Genomic DNA, 19,263 nt, shown 5'->3' with positions numbered 1-19,263 from the left:
TGCGACCCCATGAATCACAGCACACCAGGCCTCTCTGTCCATCACCAACTCCCGGAGTTCACTCAGACTCACGTCCATCGAGTCAGTGATGTCATCCAGCCATCTCATCCTCTGTCGTCCCCTTCTTCTCCTGTCCCCAATCCCTCCCAGCATCAGAGTCTTTTCCAATGAGTCAACTCTTTGCATGAGGTGGCCAAAGTATTGGAGTTTCAGCTTCAGCATCATTCCCTCCAAAGAAATCCCAGGGCTGATCTCCTTCAGAATGGACTGGTTGGATCTCCTTGCAGTCCAAGGGACTCTCAAGAGTCTTCTCCAACACCACAGTTCAAAAGCATCAATTCTTCGGCGCTCAGCCTTCTTCACAGTCCAACTCTCACATCCATACATGACCACAGGAAAAACCACAGCCTTGACTAGACGAACCTTTGTTGGCAAAGTAATGTCTCTGCTTTTGAATATGCTATCTAGGTTGGTCATAACTTTCATTCCAAGGAGTAAGCGTCTTTTAATTTCATGGCTGCAGTCACCATCTGTAGTGATTTTGGAGCCCAGAAAAATAAAGTCTGACACTGTTTCCACTGTTTCCCCATCTATTTCCCATGAAGTGATGGTACCCAATGCCATGATCTTCGTTTTCTGAATGTTGAGCTTTAAGCCAACTTTTTCACTCTCCACTTTCACTTTCATCAAGAGGCTTTTGAGCTTCTCTTCACTTTCTGCCATAAGGGTGGTGTCATCTGCATACCTGAGGTTATTGATATTTCTCCCGGCAATCTTGATTCTAGCTTGTGTTTCTTCCAGTCCAGCGTTTCTCATGATGTACTCTGCATATAAGTTAAATAAACAGGGTGACAATATACAGACTTGATGAACTCCTTTTCCTATTTGGAACTAGTCTGTTGTTCCATGACTAGTTCTAATTGTTGCTTCCTGACCTGCATACAAATTTCTCAAGAGGCAGATCAGGTGGTCTGGTATTCCCATCTCTTTCAGAATTTTCCACAGTTTATTGTGATCCACACAGTCAAAGGCTTTGGCATAGTCAATAAAGCAGAAATAGATGCTCTTCTGGAACTCTCTTGCTTTCTTGATGATCCAGCAGATGTTGGCAATTTGATCTCTGGTTCCTCTGCCTTTTCTAAAACCAGCTTGAACATCTGGAAGTTCACGGTTCATGTATTGCTGAAGCCTGGCTTGGAGAATTTTGAGCGTTACTTTACTAGCATGTGAGATGAGTGCAATTGTGCGGTAGTTTGAGCATTCTTTGGCATTGTCCTTCTTTGGGATTGGAATGAAAACTGACCTTTTCCAGTCCTGTGGCCACTGCTGAGTTTTCCAAATTTGCTGGCATCTTGAGTGCAGCACTTTCACAGCATCATCTTTCAGGATTTGGAATAGCTCAACTGGAATTCCATCACCTCCACTAGCTTTGTTTGTAGTGATGCTTTCTAAGGCCCACTTGACTTCACATTCCAGGATGTCTGGCTCTAGGTCAGTGATCACACCACTGTGATTAACTGGGTCGTGAAGATCTTTTTTGTACAGTTCTTCTGTGTATTCTTGCCATCTCTTCTTAATATCTTCTGCTTCTGTTAGGTCCATACCATTTCTGTCCTTTATTGAGCCCATCTTTGCATGAAATGTTCCTTTGGTATCTCTGATTTTCTTGAAGAGATCCCTAGTCTTTCCCATTCTGTTGTTTTCCTCTATTTCTTTGCATTGATTGTTGAGGAAGGCTTTCTTATCTCTTCTTGCTATTCTTTGGAACTCTGCATTCAGATGTTTATATCTTTCCTTTTCTCCTTTGCTTTTTGCTTCTCTTCTTTTCACAGCTATTTGTAAGGCCTCCCCAGACAGCCATTTTGCTTTTTTGCATTTCTTTTCCATGGGGATGGTCTTGATCCCTGTCTCCTGTACAATGTCACGAACCTCATTCCATAGTTCATCAGGCACTCTATCTATCAGATCTAGGCCCTTAAATCTATTTCTCACTTCCACTGTATAATCAGAAGGGATTTGATTTAGGTCATACCTGAATGGTCTAGTGGTTTTCCCTACTTTCTTCAATTTCAGTCTGAATTTGGCAATAAGGAGTTCATGGTCTGAGCCACAGTCAGCTCCTGGTCTTGTTTTTGCTGACTCTATAGAGCTTCTCCATCTTTGGCTGCAAAGAATATAATCAGTCTGATTTTGGTGTTGACCATCTGGTGATGTCCATGTGTAGAGTCTTCTCTTGTGCTGTTGGAAGAGGGTGTTTGTTATGACCAGTGCATTTTCTTGGCAAAACTCTATCAGTCTTTGCCCTGCTTCATTCCGTATTCCAAGGCCAAATTTGCCTGTTACCCCAGGTGTTTCTTAAAGTTGAAAACCTGCCCTCTTGGGCTTCAAAGAACCTGGTTAAAAGCTAGCATGTAAACTGAGATGTTGAGGCTGCAGGAGACCACTTGGGACCAAAGCAACAATCCGTGTAAGAACCAAAGGGGCTCAGGAAACTTCTGTTGGTACTGGGTCATCCAGGTGACCTGGAAAGTGCTAAAATATGTTATTTTATTTTAAAATAAAATTTTAGAAGTCTTTCATACAGAATATTTGCACTCTAAAGCTTATTCATGTCCCCAGTTGAAAATCACAGGTTCTCAAATGGGGTGTGGGTCCATTTCCTTAATGGGTTATTTGTAAATTGAGATAGAGGAAGAGAGGATTTTTAATCCTCAAAGTGGGTGATTTGGAGGGAGGGGGTACTGTCATTTAGAGGGAGGTCGCAGGGATGCTCTGTGTCTTGAAAATGATCTCATCAACAAGTCCCGTTAGACCTTTAGGCTTCATAACGAAGAGACCAACTCTGCCTTCTCTAACTGAGAAAGCAGAAAAGCCTAGTTAGAAAAGAATGAATGAGGATGGCAGAGACAGAGCAAGACCAATTTGGAGGTCATTTCAAAAGCAAAAGTGAAATGTCTAAATGAAGTGCTCGCTGGGAAATGGAAACGTTATGCAGAGGTGCGGTGCACACATACTGGCTACTGTCTGGGAAAAAGTGAGCAGGCTATGCATAGCTCAAGGGTGTCTCACAAACGCAGAGAAAAACTCACGTTAACGGGAGGTGTCTAAGCTTGGAGGAGAGGATGGCGCCATTAACATAAACCGCAGAGGTCGAAATAAATTACCTTGGAAATAGACTCTAAGAAGTTATAGAAACCAAGTCATCAAATTAAGTTGCATAAGAACATCAGTTTTTCCAAGATGACCAAAAACAAGCAAAGGCCACTGTCCTACTAGGGCTTCCCTGGTGGCTGTTCTACTACTTTGGGGCCATTCTCTACATAGACAAGTGGTCAAATACCATTTAAAAGAAATCTAGCAAGTCTTTATGTCTCCTGTACGACTGGACTGTACGTCACTCAAGAGAATTACCTACTTCAGCAATTCCAGAACCAGTAAGTGCTTTTGTCAAGATCTATGCAGACATCTCCCCCTGGTGGTCACAAGAATCCAAGATGGAAATTCACTCGTTTTAACTTGGGCTTTTGTCTTAACCTGGAGAAGGAAATGGCAATCCACTCCAGTACTATTGCCTGGAAAATCCCATGGACAGAAGAGCCTGGTAGGCTACAGTCTATGGGGTCACAAAGAGTCGGACACAACTGAGTGACTTCACTTTGTCTTAACCTCTAATTGGCCTCACATCCAGAATGGCAGGGTTCACTCTGGTGACATCTACCTCTGTATGAGAGTGTTCCTTTCCCTTTGTCCCTTTTGCTTAAGCAAAGGAAGCTGCTCGAAGAGAGTCTGAGCCCTTGATCACCCATAACTGCTCACTTATAAGTAAAATGAGGGTTTTCCTGGTAGCTCAGCTGGTAAAGAATCTGCCTCCAGTGTGGGAGACCTGGGTTCGATCCCTGGGTCAGAATGATCCACCGGAGAAGGAAATGGCAACCGACTCCAGTATTCTTGCCCAGAGAATCCCATGGATGAAGGAGCCTGGCAGGCTACAGTCCATGGGGTTGCAAAGAGTTGGACACAACTGAGCGACTTCTCTTTCTTTCTAACTGGGCTCCTTATCCTGGCCCTTGGACTATAGGGAGGTCAGTCGTAAAGGAAATCTGTTCTGGATATTCACTGGAAGGACTGATGCTGAAGCTGAAGCTCCAATCCTCTGGCGACCCAATGCAAAGAACTGACTCATTGGAAAAGACCCCGATGCTGGGAAAGACTGAAGGTGGGAGGAGAAGGGGATGACAGAGGATGAGATGGTTGGATGGCATCACCGACTCGATGGACATGAGTTTGAGTAAGCTCTGGGAGTTGGTGATGGACAGGGAAGCCTGGCGTGCTGCAGTCCATGGGGTCGCAAAGAGTCAGAGACGACTGAGCAACTGACCTGACTGATGATTCTGGCCCTTAGTTTTCTCTCTATATCTGCTATAGTGTTTTTGATTCTATCAACTATACTATCGAGTAGCTTATTTCAGGAACAAGAAATAAAAGACACTAAGTTGAGATCGTTACCCACTGTCACGAGCCACTGGGGTCTCTGGAGTCCTTTGGTTTAACCATCAGAAGAATGAGGTTTGAAGCTCAACTGCCCAACTTTGGGTCCACAAATCCAGATTCAGTTTCCTCGCCAGTAAACTAAGAAACCGGTCTGGACGATTATTAAGGCTGCTTCCAACTGTTCCACATTCTGTTATTTTCTAAAGAAGCCCAAGGGAAGGTATGCATTCAACATTTATTTTATTTAAGCCTATCAATTTTTGCTAATAATATATACAGTAAGAAACTGCCATAGGATGCTCCGTCTTAGACTCTGTTCCTCTAAAAGGAAAACTGGGAAGAAGGATTCAAATATTTGAAGGACTCTTAGAACAAAGTAGACTAGCTTTTAAGAAAATGAGCATGGCAAAAAAAAAAAAAAAAAAAAGCACGCATGGTTATACGGATTTCTTCAGGAAGGAATAAATCGTTCATCTGTGAGGTCTGCCAAACACACATCTCTGCACTGAAAAGAAGTTTGGAAAACGTTCCCTTACCGTTCCACATACGTCTCGTCCAGATTGTTAAAGCCTATTGTCGGACTTCTAAGTTGATTCTGCACAGACACAAGATCGCTGCTCTCCAAGGCCTGGTTGAGTAAAGCTACAGCAGATAGCATTTCCACCGCAATCAAGAGCTCCTCGTGGGCCAAGTAGTTCTGTTAGGAAACATACGGTAATATAAGCTGCCCAAATTTACACACCCCATGTATGTGATGGGGGTTCAGAAGGTTCACTTCAAACAGTACAGAAAAGTCAGAGATTGTGAGAACCCAGGACAAAGAGGGCTGCCTGGTCATCTATTTTTCATTGGCTTTCAAGAACAGGTCAGTAGCTTCTGGATTTTCCTTAGATGCTCGTCTGGGGAATTGAGTTAATTACAATCCTTAGTTATGACTCCATAAGCATCTGCATGGCCACAGCCGCTTCCTATCTGCAGCTATACTGGCTGCCAACAGGCTTAGTCTTACCAAACAATTAAGCCACCGGTTGGATAACATCGTTACTGTCTCTAAGTGCAGAGTAAGACATTAGTATAAATAATGCCTTTCAGTTTGAATTAAGGGTAAGGAAAAGAGGGGAGAATTTTACCTAAAGATGATAACCCTGGAAAAGTAAATCAAAGTCATTAAGCAATATAGATTTTAATTTTTAAAAAGTTAGTCTAAGTCACATTTTTATAAATGGGTAGAAATTTTAAACGTACTCTAGGGTCTAGATATTTGAAGAAATGTGAGGCAAATCTTAATGAAAAGCAGGTAAGGATTAGGCTTATTTAAAAAATGAGTCTCAGGTTACAGAAAGCCCCTTTCACCATTCTTTTCCTTTTAACCATTTTATACTGACTTGGCCCAGCTTCAAAAGGGTTATTTCTTCCATCCTATTGAAGGAACATAGAGTAAGCATGAAAATAAATTTTTTAAAACCCTGATATCTATCTTTACATTTAGGATATTGTATATTCCGTATGTATAATATTTATACCAAAATGCACTATAGCTTTCTGGTTCTCCATGGAAATTTCACAGGGAATTGATTTTAGATTAACAAAGCACAATTTTATGTTCCAAAGCAAATGGGAAAAAGGGTTTTTATAGGGAACATGTAAGTTTTATCCAAAGACCTTCCATTAACTGTGGGTTTAACATAGAAGGAAGGTATCAAATTACAAGTAAAGAGCAGAATGGAATCATTTGAGATTCACCACAAATACCTAAAGCGGTATACAGCCAAAAAGATGAGGACAAATAAAGAAAAAACGGATGAATGTGTCAGAGTGTACGTAGCTTTAGGCCTCAGAGTTAGAGAAACGGGGACAATATGAACAAGAGAACCCATAGGCAGTTTAAAGAAATAACTTATTTTTCTTTTATTACAAAATAGAGTTGACCACTGAGCAACACCAGAGTTAGGAGCGCTGAACCTCCACGCAGTCCAAAATCTCCACAGAGCTGTTGTTGTTCAGTCACTAAGTCATGTCCGGCTCTTTGTGACCCCGTGGACCGTAGCCCACCGGGCTCCTCTGCCCCCATGTAAGTTGGTCTTCCATATGCTCATCCTTCCGTATCCTCCGTATTGTCATCCTTCTGTATCCTAGTTTCTGCATGCTCGGATCCAACCAACTGTGTATCCTATCATACTATAGTATTTACTATTGAAAAAAATTCACATACAAGTGGTGTGCACAGTTCATACTGCAATAGCTATTTATAAAGCACTGTAAGTCTTAATAAGCAAGGATAAGAAAACAAACCCTACTACCCAAGGCCTTTCGTGACACACACTTTTCGTTATTTTTTAATTCATGCAAACATTTACAGAGACTTTGGTTTTTTAAACTATTTTCCTTTTCTAATTGTAAAAAACAAGATAATGCTATATATTTCAATCTCATTTTTTCCATTTAATAGTAGGGTGTGCAGTCTGTTCCTGGTTAAACATACGGTTTGTTTCCTTTTTTCAGTACTATAGATAAAAATGTCCCTGTATATTTGTGAGTTGCCTGTTTATGCTTTATGCTTTCCTCCTCTTGTTTTTTGGTAGAGCACTACTGTTGTTGATTTTAAGATCCAATGTCCTTCCATGTTTTTTCAGAACTTTAATTTTTAAATGATTTTTTACACATAACCTTTCATACTGGAAATTTATTCTATTGTGTGTAGTGAGGTAATGTTTTCTTTCCCAAATGGTTAAATGCTTCTAAGGATTTCATTTCTTTTCCCAGGTCTTTGAAATATTATCTCTTTCATACATTAAGTTCTTGGCACTGCCTTTAGGATTTTTCACTCTGTTGCACTGTTTAGGTTAATCCTGTACTAATAAATATGCTCTTATTTACTGTAACCTTATATGATTTTACTGCTTAATCCCATTAACATAGTAAGAACAGACACTAACAAAAATCAAAGTCATGGTGCTAATGCTCTTGGTTGCAGATTTCTGGAAATCTAAATCAAGAGAGTTAGATATTAAAAAAAACTTTCAGTCTGTTATTAAATTATACCAAGTTTTTAAAAAATCACAGAGAAAATAAGAACAACTAGTTTGAAGTGCGTATTTGTGTAGAGCCCTGACTGCATTTCCTAACTATGCTCTCAGATTCTTTAAGGAGATGAAAGGCAGGAGTTGAAGCGGAAGGTGGTGTGGAATTGGTACAGGGAAGCCAACGAGACCAGTGACTGGCACAAGCTGGAGACACTCCGCTCCACTCAGCTGTCTTCAGCAGCACTCCTGGTTGCTAGGACTCAGAATGAACATCTCTGTAACCAAGTCTCTTCTGACTTACCATGGCGTTCTGCTTCTGGAGGTTGAAAAGTTCATTCTGATACATCGCAGCAGCAAAAGGATAGACAACGGGCAGCTGGGCCTCTGGTCTCTGCAGTGCAAGCAGGGTGTTCTCAGGGTCACCCTCCCGAATAACAGCATTGATGTGGTCCACTGCAGCCAGCCCTGGGGTCGGAGTAACGTTTCATCAGAACCTGTGCCTTTCCCACTGCGGCCTGACCCCACCAGCCCACACTTCCAAGGATTAGAGCCTAAGCAGTCATCTTCCATGAACTCTGAAAAGTTGCATTTGGATGGTAAGCAAAGTGTTGGAACTGGTAGCTTGTAATTGGAAAATAGTCTAATCCTTGGACCTAGTCCCTACAAGAACCTCGGCATTGATAAAGCTGGAGTTACAAGGGCATTCCTGACTAGCATGACTTCCCTGCAAAATTCTTCCTTTCAGGACCAGCACTGGAACCATTTCTCCCATCAAGTCCTCACAGGGCTTCAGTTCCTGAGAATTTCACACCCTGGGCATTGTTTTGGTGTTTAGGACTGGGCCATGTGTATCCCACAGGCACTGCTCTTTAATACTCTTTGTGTGTTAGCTCTGCCTCCCCAAGGAGATTAAAGATGTGTGAAGACCAGAAGCAAGGCTTGCCCTACCACTGTTTCATCTTCCCTCTGAATGAGCACCACGGGACCCCACAGGAGGCGCTCGGGCACACTGCTGTTTGATCTAGAATGGTGTTTAAGTCTCCAAATAGTCTCCCTCATCTCTTGTGTTTTGTAAAGTGTGGTTTTTTAGGGGAATATAATTTCAGATATGTTTTTAAAACTATTACAACCAAAGTCATATGAGTATATAATTCTACGTTGGAATGGTGGTCCCCATGTGTTAGTATGGTTCCAAGAACTCCAGTGGATGCCTGAAATCACGACAGACCCGAACCCTGCAGGTACTGTTCCCCCCCCGCCCCCGCCCCATATATACACATCTGTGATAAAGTTTAATTTATAAGTTAGGCATAGTAAGAGATAAACAACAATAACTAATAACATTCTTAGGACTTCCTTATTTTATACTGGTAGAGTGTCCCTCTTAACAGCTTAACTATTTCTCCCATCCCATCCATCTCCCCTTCTGGCAAAAATTAGCTTGTTCTCTGTGCCTATGACTCTGTTTCAGTTTTATTTATTGTTATTTTACAATTTTTCTTGTTTCTTGAAGTAGTTGAGTATTGCTATATACTTCTCTCTTGGAGCTGCTTTTGCTATGACCCATAAGTTTTGGCAAGTTGGGTTTCCATTTTCATTCATCTCAAGCTATTTTTTTGATTTCTTCATTGACCCATTGGCTTTCCACTTAAAGAAGGCATGTAATAGCTTCTCTTTGGCATCTCTGAATTGCTAGCATCCCTACTCTCGGGCTCTGGGGCCATTATTAAGCAAAGGAAGGACGGCGTGGACACGAGGACTATGACACCAGACAGTCTGGTGACTGAGACGGCTACCAAGTGACTGAAGGGTGGGGCCTCCCGGACAAAGTGACGATCCACGTGCCAAGGGGGTGGCGTGAGAGTTCACCATGCTACTTGGAACAGCAGGTAACTGAAAAGACAGGCGTTATTCCTGGAAATTTCCATCTAACATTTTCAGACTGCAATTGACAGTAGGGAATTGACATTTCCGTCAAGAAAACTGTGGATAAGTGGGGAGTGGGGGTGGGGGAGAGCTACTGTATCATTTAACCTAAAAAATAAAAAAACGCCCTCATCACAGAGATGCCTTGGTTTACATTACCGGATCCAGTCAGAAGCTCTGTGATGTCTCTACGAGTTATAACATTCAGATTATAAAGACCTGAATTTTAGTGACCACATGGAGGGTACTCGGAACAGTAAGTTCAGTATAGTTTCAAGAAAACAGAAATGGAATTGTGACTAAATGGAAGAATGAGTGATGGACTCTGCTACCAGGCAACAGAAACTGGGCGGAACCAATGGGGTTTTGCCTTACAGAGAAGGTTTCAGGTTAGTAGAGACAACACAGACCCAGACATTTCTAGAGTTTTCAAGGATTAGTCTGTCTCCCTAACACATGACAAGACTATAGCTAAGATTATTCTAACCCTTTTTAACAGATGGGAATTTATCTTCTCTACCTATATTCACACGGAGCCAAGCTCAATAGCTTTTCTACTGAGATACCTCATTTAAGAACAGGAAACACTTAGAACTAATGCAGTCTTTCATGCCACACCCCAGAAAACTTACACTTTTAGAATAAGTTAGAATAATACCCTAAGAACCCAAACACTTTTTTCTATTTTTAGAACTAGTATGATAAATGAAAGAATTCCAGAAAAGAAGGTCAGTGTTTGGTTGTCGTGTTTGATGCTCTGTTAAGGTTATCCAAGGCCTTTGGATTGTGTCTCTAATTATCCTGAATAGAACTGTACTTCACCTTTGAAAACTCTATTATATAAGTTTGGAAAACTGGATGGTAAAATATTACAAGAAAAAATATACCCTTTAGAACACTCTTAATGAACCACTTCTTCTAAAAAAAAAGAAATATAAAATAAGCTTAACCACTCTTTTACACTCTGCATTTAACAAAGTCTCAAGCCCTAATCTTAACAGAATATATGTAATGAATGGAAAGCAGGTACCAAACTCTAAGTTAAATGACTGCAGTCCAAACAAACCCGAAGCCTCTGAAACAGAGCTGGTACTGCTATGATCAAAGCTGTCACCTTCTGCCATTACCATGGCTGCTACAAATGTAGACACCTCAACATTTTAATACAACAAGCTCAATGACTGGGGGAAAGCTTGTCAAGTAGTTACACTGACATATTTTAAAGCATACCATTGTCTCATTGTCATGTCACTGGCTAAAATACGCTTTGGAGAATTTTTTCAAGACTAATACTAGATATTTCTAGTATTACTATAAATTTTCCAATAGGGAGAGATCAAAACCTTCAGAACAATCATGTTCTATGCATTTAAAGCCATTAAACACTGCAATGTCTTTCATAATTTTAGCTGGTTATGCATTAGTGCAAACCATCTCATGCTTTTTACTTAAAAGTGGAAAAAAAACATAGTCAATCTGGCATCAAATTTGTGGTAAGGAAATTCTGTCATTCAATCAAGTGATGAAACATTTATATAAGGTATTATATTTAACATGAAAAAGAAATCTATGCTAGTGGTTATAAACATTTCAAAAATAAAGGATGGCATACAGCTAGGGAACCATTTCCCCACTAAGCTTATGAACCTCAGATGTCTCGCTGGCAATATTAGTTTCTTCCTAAAATCCATTTCTGTCAAGCATAATGAAATTCTCAGCTTTCAAATAGAGCAGAAAGAGAAACTTGAAATTGTACTTCATGTATCATCACCAACATGTTCAAAATTTAATAAGAATAAAAATAGGAGCACACATCTCAAAATGTCAAGGTGTTCCTTAAAGAAAGTAATCCCGGTGCTCGCAGTACTTGTAAATGGAGGTAAATTCTCAAACCCACTTGGGTTAACTCCTAGACATATCTATCAATTTTCTCTGGGCCTCCTTGTTTGAAGCCTTTAGTATATGTCTCTACCAGCAACTTAGAGGAACACTCTTGAGTAATACCTATGGATGCGCATTTCCTTGAAGGCGCTAAGAGCCATAAAGAACATTCAAGGCTCATCTAGCAGGTTACACCGAGGGTTTAGGACTACTGGAATTAGTGGACACTCCAAGTTTAAACTTGGCAGAAGTTCACGTGCCTTATTAAATGGACTAACTGGCCTTTGATGTATTCATTTTCAGGGTATATGTGGGTTATTTAGGTTGACCTTGGGGACATAAATGTCAAAGAGAATTCCTTACTGCCTCAAGTAAAAATAAATTTTATTAGAGAACCAAAAAAGACTAATAAAGAGACTAGTGTATCTAAAGTTGCACATGCTTATTTTAATCACCCCAGTTTTTTGTTCTTTATAGTCACATAACTGAACTAGGTACCAAGGAGAATTGTCCTGTAGGACTCCATGGAGTCTCAGGGCCATGGGATTCAAACCTGCCACGATGTGATTTATAGGTCTGCCACATATTCACTTGCACCAAAGCTACACAAGCAGTAAGAGAACAATTCTTACACACTGCAGACTAATAATTCAGAAGTAAGAAAAAGCAGAGGTGTCAATAACAGCTTTACAATTCCAATAAAATGTTATCATATAATCCTGGGCAAGGAATGACAATCGTTAACTCATAATCTTTACTCAAAGAACTTTAAGGATAGCCCAATAAGGGATAGGTTCAAAAAATGACATACACTGTATCTGTATGAAACAGGAAGGTACAGTCAACCTAGCTTCAAGATGTTTTGAGATACTTTGCATGGACTGGGGACAAGATGGCCAGAAAAGCTCCACAGAAAACCAGCAGATGATGCACCAGAATTAAGAGCAACACTTTTAGTGCATCTGTCATCATATAAGGCACTTTTATAAGGATATATGTTAAGAGTTTTGCTGAGATTCAGATAAGAAAAATTTGCATCTTATAGAAGTATCCATTTCCATTACTCACTGTTGACTTTATTGATATTGCCTTGGATTTCTGCTTGTGTCAGCAATTCTTCATATGCATCTCTTTCTTCTTCTGAGATACAGTTACTCTGCAAAACAAAGGCTTCATTGATTCTTGAGGTTAAGTGGTTCCAAAGCTTGATATTCAAAAGCAAAATCTTAAAGAGTGCTAAAAACCATTTGTTAATATTCATGTGAACTCGATACAAGCATTTAAGAGTGCCTGCTCTGTGAAGAGCCAGGGTTAGCTATGCCAGCAAGGGTTACAAAAATGAACAACAGACCCAGTGACTCTCTGTAAAGCCCTAATTGTCTAATGTGGAAAACATTAGGTTGGACCACTTGATACTGCCATTTTTTTGTAGATCAAAACCAGCTGAATATTGGCCATTTGATTCAGTCTAACAGAAAAATCAAGAACATAAATAACAAATATAGCAGAACAAAATATATTCTAGGGAAGTACACGGGTGGAAAGAAAGATTTTAAAAAGAGACAACAACTGAGGAGGGCCTGGGAGAGAGGGCTTCCCTGGTGGCTCAGATGGTAAAGAATCTGCCTGCAGTGCAAGAGACCTGGGCTTGATGCCTGGGTCAGGAAGATCCTCTGGAGAAGAGAATGGCTACCCACTCTGGTATTATTGCCTGGAGAATCCCATGGACAGAGGAGCCTGGTGGGCTACAGTCCATGGGGTCAGATATGACTGAGTGACTTTCATCATCATTATGGAAGAAGAGAGTAATGTTCAAGGGAGAGAAGAGAGAGAAGGATGTAGGCAACAGGATTTGATCACAACGGTGAGAAAGCTTGGTGTGTCAGGGCTACAGTCAGAGTGCGTGTCCTGGGTTAGCCAGAAAGATGGGGAGGTAGGTTGGGTATGCTGGAATCTTTTGAGGCCAACAGAAGGACCTGTGCTTGACTCAGTAGGCAGCAGGGAATCAGGGGAGGTTTCTGGTGGGATGACATCAGATCTGTAGCTAAAGATCAATTTTGCAACCTGGAACTTGGGAGAGGGCTTGGTTTGGAAAATGATAGGAAGCCAGGGAACCCAAGGGGAAGAGCCCTGAGACAAGGTCAGGAGGGGCAGGGCTGAGGCAGGAGTGGTGACACGAGAAGGGGGGCGGATGGAGGTCAGCCCAGCAAGAAAAGGCGGCACAGGGTAGTGACGCCCAGGACACAGAGGGCATAAAGAGAGTTCTGAAACAGTGTGGGGGTCATTCCAAAGGGAAGTCAGTATAAGGCACTTTTCTGAGAAGGGTAGGGTAGGGATGAGCATCTTCCTGATGGGGCGGGGCAAAGGGATGAGGGCATCAAGCTGACAGCTTGAGTTCTTCAACAAGTAGATGAGCTCAATGGAGGAAGTGCAGAGAAAAGAGTGATTTAATGTCAGATGTTGAAGGCTCTCCACATTTAGGGGGAGGAACAAGCAGAGATGTGAAGAGATGCAGAGGACGTCCAGAGCAGCAGAGAGGCCCAGAAAACATGGGTGGGGGGTGGCGAAGCAGGCAGTTTAAGGCCAGGGGCAGTGTGGGGCAAGTGTGCCCAATGCCATCCCCTGAGAAAAAGCGAAGATAAAGGGGCTACTTTGGTAACGGAGCTGAAGCTGACATGGCAAGATTTTAAGGAGGGGAAAGCTGGTGAGGAAGTGGAATCTGAGTGCAAAGTTTTCCGTAAGACAGGAGGCAGGAAATATAAAGTGAGGGTCAGGAGCTGACTTTCCAAGGAGGGAACTCACTTCTTCAAATACGAGGGGAAACTATGGAGAAAATACAAGGAAAGCGAATTCAAAAGCATCTTCTCTAACCTCACCACACTCAATGATTAGCCTCTAGTAATAAATCTGAAGGTGAGCTACGTAATACGAGGTCTGCTGGTGCTATTCAACTAGGGAAAATCTTTAACTGCTCCTTCTACACCTTCTTGATAAGTTTTCAACATGATCTTTCATCCTTGCTACCTGTAATACTCATCAAAAAAGAAAACCTAATTTCCTTACAGAGGATATGGTCTTCTTTTTCCTTTATACTTCACCAAACCAATAGCCTGTGGCTAGAGAGACCACAGCCAGTGGCTTTAAAAATATCCCTCATAACATTAAAGCTGTTTCAAACTAGCAATGTATAACCATGCTTCTTACTGTATTGAGCACTCAGAATCTAACTGAATACCTTCAGCCTTGCATTTTCCTCTTTTCTTTTCTTGGCTTCCCAGAGTTCCTTCTGATATTCCTGTGCGAGATCGTCATCCACTAAAGTCAAAACTGCGTTTGGGTTTCTTAGCGTTACAATGGTCTGCTCAGCGATTCCTTTTTCAATAGCTTCATTAATGGCTATGACTGCAGCATGCACTGCAAAGTAAAAAGAAAAAAAGAACTTTATCAGCAAAAGCCAACACGGACAGGTGTACTGACTGGGCACAACTTCAGCAGTTTTACTTTCTTCCATGGGGTCCAGTCAAGAATTCAGACAATAGAACCTTAGACACATCACAGCACATCCCTGTGACAACCTCCCGCCCTGCGCATTTATCTCAGGTCCTCAGCATCTGTTATATGATTCCTATTCATTTATTCGGACACGACTGAGAGACTTCACTTTCTCTTTTCACTTTCATGCATTGGAGAAGGAAATGGCAACCCACTCCAGTGTTCTTGCCTGGAGAATCCCAGGGACGGTGGAGCCTGGTGGGCTGCCGTCTATGTGGTCACACAGAGTCGGACACGACTGAAGTGACTTAGCATAGCATTAGCATAGCATAGCATTCATTTATTCAACTTGCATTGAATGTAAATCAAACACTATGGCAACCACTGGGAGTTTGCAGGGTGACACTTTGAAAGTATCATGTTGTCTTCAAGAGACGACTGCAATTTAACTCGAAACATGGAAAGATTCCCAGCAGTGAGTACCCTGCTGCTGAAATCTAAGGACAAAGAACGCAGAGAAACGTTTGGGAGAGTAAAGATATTTCTGGAACTTCTTAAATTGCATTGTACAAGCAGATGTCTAGAGTCCAAGGTCAATTATTTGGTTATATTCTGATGTGCTCAAGTCAATTACCTATAATACATATTATAAAAAAATTTAGAGTGCTTATAATATCTTCTAAATATCCTATTTCTTTTTTTTTTTTTTTTATTCTTCCAATTTTATTTTATTTTTAAATTTTACATAATTGTATTAGTTTTGCCAAATATCAAAATGAATCCGCCACAGGTATACATGTGTTCCCCATCCCGAACCCTCCTCCCTCCTCCCTCCCCATACCATCCCTCTGGGCCGTCCCAGTGCACCAGCCCCAAGCATCCAGCATCATGCATCGAACCTGGACTGGCAACTCGTTTCACACATGATAAATATCCTATTTCTTATAACCAAAATCAAGAAGAGGTCAGTCTCATGCCATTGGCAAGTCTGAATCTTAAGTAAACTCACGTGCAGCTTCATCCACAGACAGTTCATTAGCCAGAATACCACCTATTTTGCTGAAAGATGGCATTTGTATTCCATATTTCTCAAGCTCCTTTCTCATATTACTGATTTCTTCCTCTGAAAAAGAACAACAGCCAAAAAAATCAATGAAAGCCATAGAGATGGAGGCAGGACTGAGGGTATTTGTGTCAAGAAATGTGTTCATCAAGAACATGGGGTCAATTCTAAAGAAGAGCCTTAGAAAGAAGCCAGCCTCCCTTTCTCATTTCACAAAGGTGAGGAAACAGACACTTGGCAGAGCCTAAAGACAATAAGCAAGTTTTCTCCTCTGATCAATAGAAAGGAAAAAAAGAGAATCAATATCAAAATGAAAAAAAAATATCGCTGCATTTTCTTTTTTTTTTAATTTTATACATGTTCTTAATAACCACACTGTAAAAGATTATCAAGATAAAGAATAGTACCTGTGAAGTCTACTTTGCCCAGCAAATCCTGGATCTGGGGTGCAATTCCTAGTTTGAACAGATATAAACTGAAAGAGAAACCATAAAACTATCAGAAACTTCATCATCATAAATCTTAGAGCTAGAAATTACATACATCTTAAGGGTCTTTTTATTTGAGAAACACCTAAGAGACCATCTCAGCTAATCCATGCATCTTACAGATGAGGAAACTGAGTCCCAGGGTGACACAGCCCCTACTGGGACTAGGACTAGAATCCCAGTCACTGTCTGGAAAACTGGTCTTCTGAACTACACAGCACGTCCACAGGCGAACTAACCTAATCATCCAGTTATAAGAAGGCTAAGGGACACAACACAAAACAGCAAGTAACAAATGCAATAAACATTTCTTTGGATATTACATGACTTCATTTTGCTTAAAGTAGAGCTGAAATTATATGTTCCTTTCCATACCTATATATGCCTCCAAGTACCATATACCCCCTTGGAGAACTTTTGTTTTATACATTCTGAACCAATAAACAGAGCAGCAAGACTACTGGTAGATGGAAAGATGTTAAAGACAAACCACGATGTGGATATATTACTATGACTGGATATATTACTATGACGTGGATATATTTAAAAAAGCAGAAAATGCAAAGAAATGTGTACATATTTTTAAAAAGTTCAATAGGAAGCAATGATGGTCACAACTAACCTGCCTGTAATCTGACAAAAGAAGCTAGAGTCTGACATCTAAATTCTACCAAAGAGGATGAAAATATTTAGTTATGTGACTTTTCACCTCAAAAGCATTGAGCCATAGTTTCTGAACTACATGTGTTTTAACCTTCCCAGCCCCCCAAGATCAACTCTACAACCCGACTAAAAATTCTGTATTCACTTAATATCAGTTCTGATAGACTTATAACTTAGGAAATTTTAATTAGACGTTAGAATTACAAATACAGTATACGGGAAAATGAACTGAGAATGATTTTGACAGTTTGGAGTATTTCAAGACTTATTTCAAATGTTGATATGAGACAGATCTGAGTAGTTTATAAACACAAAATTTCATTAAAAGAGTTCAAGATCAAGCCTTCTTAATGGAATGAAAACTCTTAAAATGCATGATTCATCAGTGTAAGCAGTATCCATTGAAATTAAATTTTTCGATCTTTGTAAGAAATAATCACTTAGAAAAGTAATATGTGATCAAAGCTAAAAATTACTGATCCATGGTTTCAAAAGAATATATAGAAAACCATCATTCAGAGTTAAACAGTAAATACTTTGATATAAATCATTTTAATATTGTTTCTGGAAATATCTATTTCATAAATTTACATGAAAAAAGTGAAAGCGTTAATCACTTAGTCTCGTCCGGCTCTTTGTGACCCCATAGACTGTGGCCCACCAGGTTCCTCTGTCCATGGGATTCTCCAGGCGAGAAGACTGGAGTGGGGAGCCATTCCCTTCTCCAGAGGATCTCTCCCACCCAGGAATCAAGCCGGGGTCTCCCACACTGCAGGCAGATTCTTTACCATCGGAGCCACCAAACAGTATTCTATAATATGAATGTACCATATTTTGCTTAACCAATTGCTGAGCATTTAGATGATCATTAATTATCCACTATGATAAATAATGTTGCAGTGAACCTACTTATATAGGCACATCAGTCTACGGGGTCGCAAAGGGTCAGACACTACGGAGCAACTGAACTGAACTTATGCATATATCTTATTCATCACATAAATTCCTGCAAAGAAAATTATCAAATTGAAAGGATATATACACAAAACTTTTAATATATATTATCAAATTGTCTACTTAAAAAGAGATTATACATTTATTCTCTGTGAGCAAAGAGTTAATGAAACTCCTCTCCCTTCTACAACAGAATATGCCCTCCTTCAGTTCAGTTTCAAGCTCTGTTCCCCCAGGTGCCCAATAAATGTATACTGACAACCATGTTACTAAGCATCATTGCTTAGGAGAAAAATAACCCTTGATTGGCAAATTGCATCTTGACTAGAAGGAATCATAAATACCTAGTAGGCTATACACAGCTTAGGTGTTCCTGAGTTCAGTGACTCTTGTAACTGGCACACTTGTAGGAAACTGGGAAGCCATGCTATGCTGCTGCTAAGTCGCTTCAGTCGTGTCCAACTCTGTACGACCCCATGGACTGCAGCCTATCAGGCTTCTCCGTCCATGGGATTCTCCAGGCAAGAACACTGGAGTGGGTTGCCATTTCCTTCTCCAATGCATGAAAGTGGAAAGCGAAAGTGAAGTCGCTCAGTCGTGTCTGACTCTCAGCGACCCCATGGACTGCAGCCCTCCAGGCTCCTCCGTCCATGGGATTCTCCAGGCAACAGTACTGGAGTGGGTGCCATCGCCTTCTCCAAGCCATGCTATGGAGCTGCTATAATACATACTGGCTCCTGGGGACTGAGGTGCTCAGCCAGGGAGCCTTCAGTAACCACCACTGTTAGTCTCATTCATAACTTCACACCCACGTTATCACCCAGGGCACCAAAGAGAACAGGTTCTAAATGGCTGTGTGGACAACTACGTGGAGTGTTGAGAAGCCCCCCACTGCAGAGCAAACGCTTGATGCTGTCCTGCTGGCAGGCTGTATTTCCTTCTGAGCATCTGCTAATTGACATGGTTACGGCACACAGTCCTGAGTCTGAGTGTTTAACTGAACTAACACCCAGGTGATGGGCATGGCCCCACTCCACCATCAATCCGTGAAAATGCCATTTTCTGTGTCCCTTTAAGAGCAGAGGATTCTATCCATGAAAACCTCACCAATCTGATAGCCAAAAATGTCATTAAAGTTCACATTTCCTTTTGTTCATTGTGAGGGTAAGCATTTTTCATACACATATTGGCCATTTCAATTTCTTCCAGGAAATGCATATTAATGAACTTCTGAATTTTAAAGGTTGTGTTCTGGGGGGATTTATCTTTCTCTGTTTTTTTT

At 40.9% G+C, this 19,263-nt stretch overlaps 1 protein-coding gene across 2 annotated transcripts in view; it reads right to left on the bottom strand.

Annotated features, from left to right (window-relative positions):
• Positions 1 to 19,263, bottom strand: part of IQGAP2 (IQ motif containing GTPase activating protein 2) — a 309,664-nt gene that overhangs the window by 103,105 nt on the left and 187,296 nt on the right. For both annotated transcript variants that reach the window (XM_019968069.2, XM_019968070.2), the window contains 6 exons: positions 16,284 to 16,351; positions 15,823 to 15,936; positions 14,557 to 14,735; positions 12,390 to 12,477; positions 7,816 to 7,979; positions 5,028 to 5,188 (listed from right to left, as the gene is read on the bottom strand). In XM_019968069.2, coding sequence (XP_019823628.1) covers positions 5,028 to 5,188; positions 7,816 to 7,979; positions 12,390 to 12,477; positions 14,557 to 14,735; positions 15,823 to 15,936; positions 16,284 to 16,351 — 774 coding nt within the window. The remainder of the gene's footprint in view (positions 1 to 5,027; positions 5,189 to 7,815; positions 7,980 to 12,389; positions 12,478 to 14,556; positions 14,736 to 15,822; positions 15,937 to 16,283; positions 16,352 to 19,263) is intronic.

The sequence above is a fragment of the Bos indicus genome, chromosome 10 (genome assembly GCF_029378745.1).
Source record: "Bos indicus isolate NIAB-ARS_2022 breed Sahiwal x Tharparkar chromosome 10, NIAB-ARS_B.indTharparkar_mat_pri_1.0, whole genome shotgun sequence".
NCBI lineage: Eukaryota > Metazoa > Chordata > Mammalia > Artiodactyla > Bovidae > Bos > Bos indicus.
The sequence above is the reverse complement of the archived record's forward strand: the minus strand, read 5'-3'. Positions and strand labels throughout refer to the sequence as shown.